Below are 16,490 nucleotides of genomic sequence, written 5' to 3' on the forward strand. Positions count from 1 at the left end.
TATCCTGTATTTGCTGTTAGTCTTCAAGAACTCAACAGCTTTTAATTAGATACTAACATGGAAATACTCGCTGTTATTTTGTCCCAAGTCATGTTTTATACAAAATCTTGATAGATTTGTATTAATAATTTAATTGTAAGGCTTAAGTTAAAGGCTTTGTAGCTTGTGCTTTTGCTTAGGTTAAAGCCTAGTAGCTTTTATGTATTGAGCGTAAGTACTGATTTTCCTCTGAGTAATCAGAATGGTACTATTCTTAGCTGTTTGCCTTTAATGGTTTTGACTTGAAAGGTCAGATTGTTAAAGAGCACTTGGAAGGATTTGTCTTAAAAACATATTTAAGCATGTTTAAGAACTGGATCTGTGCAAAGCAAATGGATGCATTCTCCTTCCATCCCTCACTCATTCACTCATTTTCTGATGGACTTAACCTTTATTAGAAGAGTTGATTGCTAAAGACGAAGAACTTAACTGATCGCTGCCTCTGGCAGAATGAAGCAAGCCAAAAGGACAATTAGGCTCTTCGTGGTGATTATTGTGCTCCATTTAGCTGAATGTTAACACAGATCATTCTCACAGTTTGACACGTGATACACATCTTTATGCTTATACACTCCTATGTCAGTACTATTTTCCTTGGTGCCAGAAAAGGGTTACAATCAATACTTAAATAAGTTTAGATAATTAGGTAAACTGGTCACAAGGTGTTACCAAGAATCTAACCATTACAAGGTGGCTAGAAAATAATTGTTTGGGGACTTAAACAGCACAACTATGAATGGATGTATTTAGAAATCATGTAAACTAAATTACATCAATTACAACTTACAAATATTTCTTAAAAATAGATTATGTGTAAGATTAAATTGGAAGTATTTGATAGCATATATCCACTATAAAGTCTCTTGGGACCAGCTGGTTAAATGAAATAAAAAAAAATGTCTAAGAGGGAAGTAAGTTGTATAATCAACTAAGTGGCACTGAGCCAAAAAAAAACAAACAAAAAAAAAAAAACAGTAAAAGAATGGAGCGAAAAAAGAAAACCCTCGCCTATCAGAATTTAGGACAGAGTTCCTGGCAGGCTTCCTGCCTTAAGTAGTTCCTACCACTTTTTTGACACTGTCAGAATGGCAGAGATTAAAGAACATTCTCTGTAAGTGTAGCGGTACAGCGGTCTCACTGCTGAAGAAATGCATATGCCCAGCAGGGTGGTGATTGCAGCATGGGGCAGCGCTGCACACCAGGCCAGTTGTGGCTCAGTGTGTAAAGCTCTGCCTTGCTAATTAGCTGGTCAGAGGATCAATCCCCATACACTACCCAGCTGCCACTGTTAGGCCCTTGAGCAAGGCCATTAATCATCTCCACTCCAGGGGTACTGCATTGTGCAAGACTGACTCCAAGTTTTTAACAAGCCGGGATATTCCAAAAAAAGAATCTGATCAATGTATATGTGAATAATAAATGTGTTCTTTTTTCTTATTTCTGATATTTTCCTATTTTTTATTATTTGTGTGTTCCTACATCACTCACTGATGCTGCTGACACTGACATTTTCCAGGAGTCTGTATGCTTTAAAACAAAAATCTACACTTTTACATTGGAAAGTAAAAATAGTAACCTTTTCATTTTAATACATCTTTTGGCTGAATGCTTTTATTTTTATAGATTTTAACACATTAATTTTACATTGAAAAACAATGTAATACGTACACATACATATTATTAAGATTTTGGACCTTCATTGAGATGAGGCCAACCCTGTGAGGATCCGGAGGCATCTAAAGATGTACCAGCTCCAGTTGGATTCCACTTCATGAAGTATTCTGACATTCACAGAGGAGATGCCAACTCCATGTGGTCTTTGAGGACAACAACCTCCTCATCAATACACAATTGTCAGACTGTATATTTATCACACCCTCCAGTGTCACCCAAATGAGGATGAGGTTCACTTTTTGTTCCTCTCAAGGTTTCTTCCTTTTCCATCTGAGGGAGATTTTCCTCACCACAGTCACCTCAGACTTGCTTATTGGGGATAAATATATGTCTAATCATATTTTTTTTGTAGTATGTTCTTATGTTCTGTAAAGCTGCTTTGAGACAATGTCCATCGTTAAAAGTGCTATACAAATAAATTTCCTTATTGCCTGCAATTGTTCCTTCAGTAAGTTTGTAGAAGTATTTAAAGGTCTTCTGCAAGATATTTTTGATACAGTTATGATTTCCAGGACTTGAAATTCTCTTTCTGGTCTGCTCCTCCATCCTCAGTAGCTTGCCAGTTAGAATCTAAACAATGTCACAGCCATCCATGGCCCCGAGTCTTAAGAGCAAATTTGGCCTTGCTGTCTCAGTAGGGGGAATGGGATCACTCTCTGTTCTCTGTCAGTCGGAGCAACACACCAGTCACCTGTGGGCATCTGTGAGCCTGTGTATATGGAAAAGGGCAGTTAGCACCTTCCCCTGAGTGTGTTACACTGTTCGGAGATGCAGCATGAGCAAAATGTGAAAAACAATGTGTACTTCATTTGTCTTGTATTATTCTCTCTGGTTTCTATATTAATTTTATTTTATTTGAAAGATTTGTATTTATATATCATTGTAATATAATTTAATATGACATAAAAACAGGTATTGTTGATGCTGAGAGAAAGAGAAAGTTGTCAGTGATGTTTTGGTGGTGGTGTTCAGACATTCTGAATAAAACCCATCTGTTTTTTCTCTTGATCGGACAGAATAGTAGACTATGAAAAAAAAAATCCAAAAATCCAGACAGGCTGGTTGTCTGACCAGGCAGGTATGTGGGGTAGATATCAAAAATGCAGTAGCTGCTCTGGGTCTCCTGTGAACATAAACACATGAGAATTAAACTTTGGAATTTGTTTCTTAGAACAACATAATATATATCACATAAAACTTTTGTGTATCAACAGTTAAAGAGAGGAACTCGCTTAGATAAAGGCAGAATCTGGCTAACAGAGTGTAGGCAGATGTTCAGGGAAAGATAGAAGATATGTTAGAGGTGTAGTACATTCTGTAAAGATATCCAGGTCACCTGGCTGGAGTAAGCCAGCAAAAGTATGACAGTTCAGTACAACTGACTGTAAAGAGCAAAAGTCCTCTTGTTTGTTTCTTTGACTATTGTCCTCTTAACACAGTCACTGACTTCTGCTATTTGTACTTTTTTAGATTAAATTGCGATGTTCTTGGTTCCATGATTTATTATTGAGATGGTTTTATTGTTGGGGCACGGTGGCTTAGTGGTTAGCACATTTGCCTCACACCTCCAGGGTTGGGAGTTCGATTCCCTCCTCCGTCTCTTTGAGTGTGGAGTTTGCATGTTCTCCCCATGTCTCGGGGGTTTCCTCTGGGTACTCCGGTTTCCTCCCCCGGTCCAAAGACATGCATGGTAGGTTGATTGGCATCTTTGGGAAATTGTCCGTAGTGTGTGATTGCGTGAGTGAGAGTGTGTGTGTGCCCTGTGATGGGTTGGCACTCCGTCCAGGGTGTATCCTGCCTTGATGCCTGCCCTGTGACCCGAGGTAGTTCGGATAAGTGGTAGAAGATGAATGAATGGATTTATTGTTGTTCCAAAGAAAGAAACAAACTCTTTCAGCAGCAGGTGATTTTATTCTGAGTTGCCATGACAATTTAATTGCACACAGGAGGACTCTATTCAACAAATTACGTGGTTTCTACGAATTTACAGCAACATGGTGAATAGGCAGCTGTGCTTTATTATTATTATCTAGATACATGTCATGAAATCCCAAATATTTAGGTCTTGTTTCCAGGTTTTAACAGTATAGATAGTATATGCATTGTATAGACTGTTTCTTTGTGTGTGTGTGTGTGTGTGTGTGTGTGTGTGTGTGTGTGTGTGTGTGTGTGTGTGTGTGTGTGTGTGTGTGTGTGTGTGTGTGTGTGTGTGTGTGTGTGTGTCTTTGAAAACATACCCAAGAATATAATTCACTGGAAAAACTTTTTTAATTGTATCATTTATTAAGTAAGAAATAAACAACTTGCTGTCATGCAATTATAGGAAAATAATCAATGACTGGGTGCTGATACTATGTGCTGACTGGGTTTAAATACAAAGTAAAGGACCATACAACACCTTTGTTTTTTCAATCGTATAGCAAAACAAACATTTACATTTGTAATGTATTAATGAATGACACATCTTGCTTTTCTAACCATTTATTGTTGCAGTGAATCTTTAGAAAGTTGAGACTGTAAATAAAACTGTGTATATTTGTATAGTATAAACAGTGACTTGTTAACGTGCCATGGCAAACTTTTATTTTACAATGTGTATTTTTTCATATGCGAGCCACACGTCACTCTCGCATTTTACTAGAACAGAGTTAGCTGTGGACCGAGCACTTCTTTGTACGAGGTCATTTTAAAAACATTTCCATATCTCACTGGAAATTAGTTAAGGTAATCTCTCCTAGGATTACATAAGTGCTTTATCCAAACCACTGCTATCAGTGTATGTTTCCTTACCTGTGATTTAACATCTCGCCAAAAATATATTGTTTGTTTACATAGTGAGTAAAGTGTAGTTAATGTTGAGTGAGGGGCAAAGGCAGCACATACAGGTAGAGTTTTCATGCAGTTTTTCTGCATACTTTTTTTTTGCTAAACGTTATGCATGATATCTGACCTAAGCTCAGAAGCCGTGTTTCTAGAATAATCTCTGCTTAGTACATTAATTTACTTAAACAGTTGTAACTTGTGATTGGTTGCATGGATGCAACTTACATATCATATTGAGGACACATTTTTATTAGTCCTAGATGATGCATTTTTCAGAAAAATTATATGGGCTGTTAAAAGCTTTTAGATTTATTTATGGGTTGCCAGCATCTGAAATGATCTGCATAGCACTGATCTACAAAGCAGATTTAAACTAGGATGGACGACGTGATTTTTAGGTCATATCTCGGCCAGATCTGAGATGGGAATAACAACAAAAAGACACTCAAAATACCCAGCATGTGGTAAAGCTGAGTCTAGGCCAGGCTTGGATTTAAATTTAAATGTAATTTGGTTTGAAATCAAATCGCATCATCATCATCATCATCATCATAAATGCTCATAATTGACAAGTGATTTAAAATGGGGGGAAACACCTTAGAGATTCTACCTTAGAGATCTTCCAGTTTAATTAATAGAGGTATTAATGACGCTAAAGAAACTGTGGCATCTGTTTGAGATGCCCGTTGAGTGTTAGTAGTAATTGTTTAGACAGCCTTGCTAAAGCCCAACTGGTTGTTTCTGCAATCGAACACGGAATAGTAGAGACTGAGGATGACATCGCTGAAGCTGGATGGCATGTGATTATGTGGGGAAAGCCCTTGTCCTTTTTTTAAAACACACAACATCATTAGAGTTTGGAATTCCTTAGTATTGTAATACACAAAATATATCTTAGAACGCTAGAGGAACTCGCAAGAGGAACCACACGCAAAGTCACTCCAATGATTATGAAGGTCAGAGTAGAAAGAACTGGCTACAGTCCACAACATACTGCAAAATAAAGGCTAACAGATGTTCAGTCAGATAAAGAAGCATTGTTAGATGTGTGGGTAGATTTGGTGATTATAATAGAGCCACCTGGCTTTATTACAAGAGCAACTGTACTGACAAAATGTGCTCTGAGTTGTTAAAGACTCTCACAGACTCTCTAAGATCTGATCTCTTGGAGCTGTCATATAGTGTTAGCAATACTGTCTTTAATTATGTAACACCAATTGTTCTTGTTAGTTCGGGGGAATAATCTGTGTTTAAGTACAAGCCTGTATTGACATAACACAGTTTGGGTCCATGGATTCAAAGCCGTTGATGCCGAAATCTGACCACACAATATGCAATGTGCAGCAAAAAAATAAACTCTATAAACAATATTTCTATTTTTTTTTTTACATTTTTTTGGTGAACCTCTGCCCATTGTAGCCTCTGATTCCTGTTCTTGGGTGATATGACTGGCAACTGGTGCTGTTGTAGCCCATCCACCTGAAGGTTCAATGTGATGTGAGATGCTGTTCTGATTACCACAGCTGTAAAGAATGGTTACTTGAAAATTCATAGCATTTCCTAGCCGAAAATAGTCAGGCTATACCAGTCTATGTAAACTCTAGAGAGACTCTTCAGCAGTTTCTGAAATAATGACAAGAGCCTACTGTAGTATTTCTTGTATCTGTGTGATTTTCTGCATTGCTGCCACATGAGTGACAGACAAGCACATGAATGAACAGGTGTATACTGTAGGTGTTTAAATGAAAATCTTGGCAAATTAAAATATTGGTAATACATTTTCAGGTTGCGACCAAAATTAACCATAAGTTTTGTCTTGGGCTTTGGGAATAAAGGACAGAATTCTGCATATGCTTCATCCTGTAGATCTAAGACTATTTTAATTCAAAGTAAAATGTTTCCAGGAACTAAGCTTGGCACAGATGTCTCTTTATTTACACACACACACACACACACACACACACACACACACACACACACACACACACACACACACACACACACACAGATATACTGTATATATATATATATATATATGTGTGTGTATATGTGTATATATATATGTATATGTGTGTGTGTGTGTGTGTGTGTGTGTGTGTGTGTGTGTGTGTGTGTGTGTGTGTATGTATGTGTGTACATGCCTCTCTGTGTAGATGGAAGAGTTTTGTGCCTGAGTGGTTTGGGGTGTGAAAAGCTGCATTGCAGCACTCCTCTCAGCAGAACAGAGTAGAACTGATGTGATCTGTATAAGAGCAGTTACCGTAGCTCATTGCCTTCTGCTGTTGCCCTGACCCATCACATAGACTGTGTCCTTGTTTAGCAGCATGCAAACCCGCACAACCGTCACCTGACAGTAACCCTGAATGAATGAGAGTGCTGAAAACTAACTGGATACCAGATGATATGATTGAGGGACAAGCCTAGTTCTTTTGTGTTCTGGTCAGATAGACAATTTGAGAGTTAGCAATGAATGCTTAGTTTGGATTTGACTTGAGTGTATGTGTATTCACATTCTTTAAGTGTGTGGTTAAGTGGCTTTGGTATGGTTGTCATAGCTCATTTCAAGTAGGACATATGCACAGAATATTAGTACATTAGTTTCTTTTATACTACAGAACAAATGGTGTATACAATGTAATGAGTTGTATAAATATACTGTATGTAGATGCAGTAATGTTTGTGTCTTTTCACCCTCCTGTAGGGCAGCACATGACATCAGTCTGGAGGAGTTTGATGATGAAGATCTGTCTGAGATTACAGATGACTGTGGCATTGGTCTCAACTATGACTCTGATCCTTATGAAAAGGTAAAAAACTTTTTATTTTGTTCTGTTCTATTCCTCATAATGTAATAAAAAATAGTCATCATCATCATCATGATCATAAAAACACGATGGGGTTTGCTGTTATGTAGGATTTGACATAATCACACTAAAGTTCATCATCTTCATGTAACAGCACATCCCATGGTGTTTTATTGTTATTTGCTAGCAAGAATATTACAATTAAAGTGCAGCTATCTACTAATTTATTTATAGTTACATTTAATGTTGTGGAACATCTATGAAAATAGTGTCATATTACATATATCATCAGAGCTATAAACAGTTGTTCTCTCAATAGAAGTTAATGAGAAAGAAAAATTACAGCTGTAGCTTTATATCAAGAAACTGTATAGCCCAGATTTGACTTGATCATAGTTTCATTAAAAAAAAAAGGAAATAGTAATCATTTTCTCTGTTGTCTGAAGAAAATATTATAATTAGTTTGTAGAGCTCATTCTATAGAAACACACAGGTGAAATACATGATGATTAATAATAAAGTGAAAGGTAAACAGCGATAGAATACAATTTGCTGAAAATTGGATGAGAACTGATTGTATTTTTGAAAATTGTATGAACAAATTGTATGAGAATGAAAAATATATAGAAGTAATGAAAAACAATTGATAGATAAATAAAAGAAATGGATAACAAGTTGAAGCTAAATGGTAGATATACAGTGGATGTATATGAATGTATGACAGAATGTAGGCACAGTAGGGACAGAAATTAGGGAACAGTGTTATTCTGACACTGAAGACACCTTTAGGCAGATTTGCTCAACTTAGTTGTGGTAGTGAGCCTGTTTGGACAGATTTGAGTAGGAATTACGCGAAGGTCTGGTTGTTGTCTCGGTGGTGGTGGTGGTGGGGGACCATGACACACATTCGCCTCACACCTCCAGGGTTGGGGGTTGGATTCCCGCCTCTGCCTTGTGTGTGTGGAGTTTGCATGTTCTCCCCGTGCCTCGGGGGTTTCCTCCGTGTACTCCGGTTTCCTTCCCCGTCCAAAGACATGCATGGTAGGTTGATTGGCATCTCTGGAAAATTGTCCGTAGTGTGTGAGTGAATGTGTGTGTGTGTGTGTGCCCTGCGATGGGTTGGCACTCCGTCCAGGGTGTATCCTGCCTTGATGCCCGATGACACCTGAGATAGGCACAGGCTCCCCGTGACCCGAGAAGTTCGGATAAGCGGTACAAGATGAATGAATGAATGAATGATAGCACTGACAGTCAAAAGTTCTCCAATGTGTCTTTGTTTTGTAATTGTAGAGACCATCATAGGGTACAACTGAAAACTCTTGACAGTTGATGGTCAGAGATCCAGATGTATAGAAATCCAGTGACTCGTTTAGAAATCTTACAGATGGATATCATCTTCTTGTGTTTATACTGATGAACGTTGTTGAGTGTTCATTTTCGTGACTCACTTCATTCTGTGCTCCTGATTGGTCAGATGTCCAAAGAGATTTTCTGAGGTACAGTCAAATTCACAATCATTTAAGAACTGTGCCTTGGAAATATCTTCATCCTAAGATGTCCAGATCACAAATCTGAAGTGGTGTCCATTCACAGAACTTTAAAGTTGGAAGCATGATTTTTATAATGGATTTAAACCAAGCTTTGACAGACTTTGCTGAGGTTACTGTGCATTTCAGTATTGCAGATTTATTATGCATGCAATTATCAAATAAACAATATAGTACAGTACAAACAATTCAGAATTTGGAAATTGTCTTCTTATCTTCTTATCTCTGAAAGGAAAAAACACTTTGTTTTTATAATTATAGATCTTTTGTTCGGTTTCGTTTTATATTGTCAAGGTTTCTGTGAGATCTTTATGGCACCACCGATGGCCGAGTGGCCAAGTTTCATATTGTAAGTTGCTGAATGTCTTGAACCTGTTAAGAATGCTGGGTGAACATATTTATGGGGCTGCAGACGGCTGGTGGTCTGGTATCTGACTAATAATGTTTCATTAAGCTTCAGTGGTTAAGGATTTCCCTTTCTGCAGTAGTGTTTGAATCGGCTGAGTAAGCATTAAAGGTTAAACATCAAGACATTTCCGGGGGCTTGCTAGCAAAGGTTCTACATTATGTCAATATTTAAACATTTTTGTTTGTTACATAGCAGCAAACATTTGAGCCCATTAGGCTTAGTTTATATGCATTTTTTCTTATAAAATTGAGAAATTATTGCCATAATAATAATAACAACATATTAGAAGGAGAGGATTAATATTAATGTGAGGCAATATAACTGTCGGAGTTTGCATGTTCTCCCAGTGCCTCGGGGGTTTCCTCCGGGTACTCCGGTTTCCTCCCCCGGTCCAAAGACATGCATGGTAGGTTCATTGTCATCTCTGGAAAATTGTCCGTAGTGTGTGAGTATGTGAGTGAATGAGAGTGTGTGTGTGCCCTGCGATGGTTTGGCACTCCGTCTAGGGTGTATCCTGCCTCGAAGCCCAATGTCGCCTGAGATAGACACAGGCTCCCTGTGACCCGAGAAGTTCGGATAAGCGGTAGAAAATGAATGAATGAATGAATGAATATAACTGTCATGGTTGCTATTCATCAACAGCTTCTGACTAATCAGAATAGAGAATTTACCAGCAGGTTGAAATACAATGATAAATATACTGTATATTGATTTGCAAAAATTTCATGTGACAATCTTAAGGAATTAATCATTATTTTGTTAATTCATGCTGTATGTGCCTTGCTTTTTAGTGACAGAATAACAATGTAAACATCTAAATACAGTCAGTTGGGATATTCATATAAATATGTTGAGGTTAAATGGGCGAAAAGCTTTTGCTGAGTACTTAAGCCCTCTCTCTTACACTCCAATTGTTGTGTCACCTTGAGATAAGAGGCAGCAGTCAGTTCTGTACTGTGGGGTATTAAATGTGTTGCGCATAGAGCTGCTATTTATATGCTTTTCTGTTTAGTGTCCTGGGGTTATGCTCATCCAAGTGCACCACAGGAGTGCGTCTCAGTTTACCTGTTAATAACTTTTTTAAATGGGGACTAAAAATGTGCAAATATGTCAACCCTAGAAAGAACTGAATTGAGCAGGAATGTTAGTAGTCTCAAGTAAGGTGTCTCAATTTAGTGAGTCTTACATGTTCATGGACAGATGATGCACAGTGGTTCTTTTCTGTGGTGTCTAGCCGAGTAGTCAATAAAGCCAGTTCAGTTATGACCCAAATATGAGCCGAAGTGTTTAGTAATAGTCTCCAAAATCATCACCATAAAATAATAAATAAATAGATAGATAGATAGATAGATAGATAGATAGATAGATAGATAGATAGATAGATAGATAGATAGATAAATGAATTAATGAATTAATGAATTAATGAATGAATAAATAGTGGCAACCTTGGTTGTGCATATACCCGTCCATACTGTACATAGGATAGAATTCACTCAAAAAATGTAATCTTAGCAAATTAAATATTTTGAATTTTGTCAAATATGTTTAGTATTTCTTTTTCCAAATATTTACATTATTTACATAATATTTAGCATTATTAAAACAATTTCTAGACATTTCTAGTCTCGTTATATTGGCAGATAATTGTGAGAAATTATTTCTAAAAACAAAGCAAAATAATCTGGCAATAGAGCAAGAAAATCTTATTTAAAATGTCTAGAATTAGGGTTAATAATTATATATTTGGATACGTAAATCTAAACGTAAAATAAGAAATAGCTCAATCAGACCATATTCAAGGTATTGTTACTTTCTGGGATATCATTTAAAGCGTCTTCTTAAAGGTTCATAATTTTTTAACACAATCTGCTAACAATATTTTAGATGTCCTATCGATAAGTTGTCAATGAATTATTTTCACTGCTAATGCCAACATGAGCTAGTCACCATGAACAGCATAAAACATACTGGTTACAAGCAAGAAATCAGCAAGGTCAGGTTAGTTGCACCAGGGCAAGCTTCATTAGCCGTGTCCTCATTAGCAAAATTACCACAATAACATAAGTATGTGTGCTCTGTGGATTAGGTTATGTTTGAGTGTGACTTTCTTAAACAAGAAAAAATCTGTTAGCATTAAAGCATAAGTAGTATTACCAGATTGCTCTCTTCAGGTTGTTCTCACTCCTTATTTGGGTGTTCAATTACTGTATCTTCACTTTCTCTCCCTTTTCCCACACACCCTCCTTATCACTTCCCTGAAACTGTACATCGTTTCCCTCTGGCCATTAGACTGTCCAACATCTCTGAGGTATGGCAGGGTGGAAACATACAAACTGAGGAGTTACATAGTACAGTTTTTATCTGTATTTACTCATCTTTACTTTCTGCTACTGGACATTTTGCATTTTATAGTTTTATATTTCATTATAAAAAGACGAAAGAAAATTTAATTTGCACGTTTGTATGTTCTATCTATCTATCTATCTATCTATCTATCTATCTATCTATCTATCTATCTATCTATCTATCTATCTATCTATCTATCTATCTATCCGTCTGTCTTTCTGTCTGTCTGTCTGTCTAACAAAAATGCAACTAAAGTCTGAAATGGGACATAATATACCTAGGCGGCATTTTCAATGGTATTATGTAGGTAACATTTCATTTGAAACACAACAATATGTGTGTATGTGTGTTCTGATTGAAACAAGGTGGTGTTTAAATGTTTTATCACAGTGGCTGCGGGCCATGGCTGCTGCAGTGGAGGAGACTTGTGATCCTATAGAATCCTGTCCTATTCTATCCTAATGTCTCCTCTCCTCTCCTCACCTCACCTCACCTCACCTCACCTCACCTCACCTCACCTCACCTCACTTCTACTCTCCTCTCCTCTCCTCTCCTCACCTCACCTCTCCTCTCCTCTCCTCTCCTCTCCTCTCCTCTCCTCTCCTCTCCTCTCCTCTCCTCTCCTCTCCTCACCTCTCCTGACTTGTCTTTATCTCCTTCCCTCTCCTGTCCTTACTACTCCTCTCCTTTTTCCTCCCCACTTTTCCTTTCTTCTCTTCTCCCTATATCCTTTCCTCTCCTCTCCTCTCCTCTCCTCTCTCCTCTCCTCTCCTCTCCTCTCCTCTCCTCTCTCCTCTCCTCTCCTCTCCTCTCCTCTCCTCTCCTCTCCTCTCCTCTCTCCTCTCCTCTCCTCTCCTCTCCTCTCCTCTCCTCTCCTTTCCTTTCCTTTCCTTTCCTCTCCTCTCCTCTCCTCTCCTCTCCTCTCCTCTCCTCTCCTCTCCTCTCCTCTCCTCTCCTCTCCTCTAAGGTTAGTGCCTTAGGATTCTGCTCTGCCTCTTTTGCTTCCCTTGATTTTGCCATATGTCTGATTACGTGTGATGAGTTTATGCATGTAATTGCATAAATCTGACATAATCCCGATGATCGTTTAGTCGACTCTAGCAGATGATTGGTCGCTTAGCAGAACGCTTGCTTGCTTTCTGCAGTGCATCAAACCACGTTACATTTAACTGAAGATAGAGACAGAAATCCCCCACCACACACACACACACACACACACACACACACACACACACTCACTCACTCCACACAGCTCTGCTTTACAGATTATTAATCTTTGCCACTCACAGTATTCACAGCTCACCTCAGCTTTTATCACAGCTTAGCTTCTTTTCAGTGCCAGTATTACATAACTGTGGTTTAAACCCAAAGCTAGCTTTCCCTTCTCCATCAGCAGAATACTGTCTCAGTTTGTGGGATATTAGGGATGGCAGTAGCACCAGCCACAGTAGTACTCCATCATAAATAGTAGAAAAAAGTGAGAAATTAGGTATTAGGCTTTAAACATTGATGAGTGAGGATATGATGACTGATGAATTAGCCTGTGTTCTATATTAAATCATTAAAAGATATTTTTGCTTTATCATTGGTGAAATATATACACAGTGAATATATTTTGGCATGAATGTCTTGGACAGTTCTGTTCTTGAGTTCTTGTAATAGCCGTTTGTGCTATTGTGTGTGTGTGTGTGTGTGTGTGTGTGTGTGTGTGTGTGTGTGTGTGTGTGTGTGTGTGTGTGTGTGTGTGTGTGTGTGTGTGTGTGTGTGTGTGTGTGTGTGTGTATTTGCAATTAAAGCTGTTATTTTTATCTAAAAGAAAAAATATATAGCAAAACAACCATCCTTTAGACATGTGATTTTTTGTATATACTGTATCTGTAGTAAAAGTTAACTGTTAGTAGGCACAAAGTCAACACATGACACAACACAAGGCTATACCCCGTCTCTCACTTCATTCGACCTCAGCTCACGATTTATTCAGCTGTCTCTGAAGCTTCTGAAGTTACAGTATTGGACAAATAGGGAGCTTTGGCTTTAAATCATCTGTTTAGCTGTTAGACATTGATGAGGCACAGATTTGGACAGTAAAGTTCAATCTTTAAAAAAAATAATGTTGTGTTCTAGAGAACAAATCAGCTTTAGATGTGTGCTTTTTGGTGAGATAGTATTAAATACTATCTAACCAAAATACACACATCTAAAGCTGATTATAAATACTGCATATAAGCTGTGCAGTGTGTAATCTGTGGTATTAGTGTGCAGTAAAGCTGCACTCTTAATCACAGATCTCAGGCTGAGCTACTTTTCAAATAAACGTCTATGCTGAAGGAGAGAGAGAGAGAGAGAGAGAGAGAGAGAGAGAGAGAGAGAGAGAGAGAGAGATTGAGAACAAACATCATGTACATATATATATACCAGTTATAGGTAATCATAATATTAGATGTTGCAAACTATTACATATTACCGATTTGAGCCCTGTGTTCTCCTGCTCTTTTCTTCTGGCTAGTTTAGGCTGAACAGGATTTTATTGAGAGCATGTGATATCCTGTTTAAATATACATATCATAAATAAATCAGAATAAGGAATGTGCTTATCTCAGTTTCCTGCTTTAACATAACCACATAAACTAAAATGATTGTTTTACCTCTTTCTCAATCTCTTGTCCTATTTAAATCTATGTGGATGGATTTCCGGATTTTTTCTTTATTGATAAAAATAGCTTTTAAAAAAGAATTCTTACAGATATGAGTTTGTCATTGCTCATATTATTGGCACTCCTGCTTTTTTTTAAATAGACCTTTACTTTTTCCCCTGTTATCATAATCATGTGTCAGAAGGACCTGACCACGTGTTCCTGTGAAATACTGTACACTGACAGGACGTGAAAGATTTGTGAGGAACGCCGGTTCATCTGCCTGCCAGGGCAGTGTCCTACAGTCACTGTACGTCCTCTCTCTTCCCCCACTGCAGCATCCTGCTGTCACCTGATACTGCCTTGGCTATGTGTGTGTGTGTGTGTGTGTGTGTGTGTGTGTGTGTGTGTGTGTGTGTGTGTGTGTGTGTGTAATAAAGCTCAGATTTTGCCTCTTGTGCCTGTTCTATGCTTCAGGTCAGAAAATATGTTGTTGCTTAAAGACCTACACTCATGTTTTTCTTATAATATCTTATCTTCCATAATTTTGTCCTTTCTTGTTTTGTATGTATGATGTCCTAATTTGTCTGCTGTCTAGCCTTGTCTTTTCCTTTTTCACCCCCTTTTCTTTTTGCCTCTTTCCGTCTTTTGCATGCAGTCCATGTACAGTAGAGACGGAGAATTCATTCACAAGTTCTCTGCAGGTTCGGATGTGTCAGCAGAATTGTTTTTGCTGATGTAAGGCTGCCTCAAGCAGCAAAGGCAGTGCTGGTCAGGATGAGACAGCGCCCTTGGGAATAGGAACAGCGGCAGTTTGTGGCATCTCTCTTCTGGTCTTAGATGATTATGTACATTGGTCAGTGATTGGTCTGCTGGGTTATGGTTAGCATTATTGATCAGGTCATGGGACTGCATTGGTTATGGATTTGCGTGTTTGCACAGTCTGTGGAAGGGCTGTGCACATCTAACAGAGCTTGTTCATACACATAATGAAGTAACTGCATTGCGATACTGCAGAGGAGAAATTAGCATTTTTAACCTTCTGACAAACCACAAACCACTTAATAGTAATAGTATTTGCAGTGTCAGTTATTTGTAAAGGATATATTGATAACAGTGATGACTCAGATACCGGACATGAATAAAAAAAAAATAATTAAGTTCTAATTCATACTTGATATTACCTGATATCACTTACTACTGATCTTCCCGGCCATATTTTGTCATATGCACAGTTATTATATTTTTTTTTACTTTATATATTTTTTTTAATGTTATATTATTTTCCGCACTGTCTAACGATAACGATTTTTACCTATTTTATAAAGTAGAAAAACAATTAATGCGGTCCTTAGTGTGCTGTGTTAAAACCTCATGGGTGTAAAAAATGTAAATTAACCTTATATTTACCTTCACATAATTATTCCTAGTAGCAGTGTGTTCAGAGCTCCAAAAGACTCCCAGAAATGAAATCTGAATTCCACATGTTCATAATTTCAGGCTTTAAGATAATAAATTGGTTTAAAGCAACAATATGAATGCTAAATAAAATGTATGTGAGTAAAAATATGATAGAGATTCAGTGAACGAGTGCTGAATAGGTATTATGACAGTCAGACTAAGACATAATCATGATAAAGTTCTTTATTCTTAAAACCTGGTAAATATTCTTTTATTCTGCTAAAAACTGGTAATTCTTTTCCCTTAAATGAGCTTAATGCTCAGTAAATCACATTCTTTCTCAGTATAGACTTTAACTTGGTATAAAGATTTTGTTCACAAAACAAATTCAACAAGTTGGGTTGAAAATTCACATAGACAACTACCTTTATTTTGTACATTTTCGAAGAAATGCCCTACAATGTCATTCTTTTCGGTAGGCCTGCATATTCACCTAGTCACAAACAGGCAAAACAGACAAAACATGCTATTTGGATATTTAAAAAACACAATTCTTACACAAATTACATACATAAGCCCTTTATTCTAATGGGGCCTTAATATACCAAGCACATTAAAGTGCTGTTTCAGCATCAGACATACATAAGGCTTATGATAGTTCTATCTTTTACTTTACAGGAAATCATCTCTCTTGAAACCTGAGCGGCTTTTAATCGATTTCTTGCTTTTGTGTCTTTGTCTCTTGCGCTTTCATTCTACTTCATTGTCTTCGATGTACGGTATATTTAAAATTTAGCATAACATCTTATATAAT

At 37.5% G+C, this 16,490-nt stretch overlaps 1 protein-coding gene across 2 annotated transcripts in view; it reads left to right on the forward strand.

Moving 5' to 3' along the window:
* The window catches only part of mapk8ip2 (mitogen-activated protein kinase 8 interacting protein 2), a 40,084-nt gene that overhangs the window by 13,395 nt on the left and 10,199 nt on the right, over positions 1-16,490 (forward strand). For both annotated transcript variants that reach the window (XM_027162060.2, XM_047822555.1), the window contains exon 2: positions 7,238-7,343. In XM_027162060.2, coding sequence (XP_027017861.2) covers positions 7,238-7,343 — 106 coding nt within the window. The remainder of the gene's footprint in view (positions 1-7,237; positions 7,344-16,490) is intronic.

This window comes from Tachysurus fulvidraco, chromosome 13 (genome assembly GCF_022655615.1).
Source record: "Tachysurus fulvidraco isolate hzauxx_2018 chromosome 13, HZAU_PFXX_2.0, whole genome shotgun sequence".
NCBI classification, from domain to species: domain Eukaryota; kingdom Metazoa; phylum Chordata; class Actinopteri; order Siluriformes; family Bagridae; genus Tachysurus; species Tachysurus fulvidraco.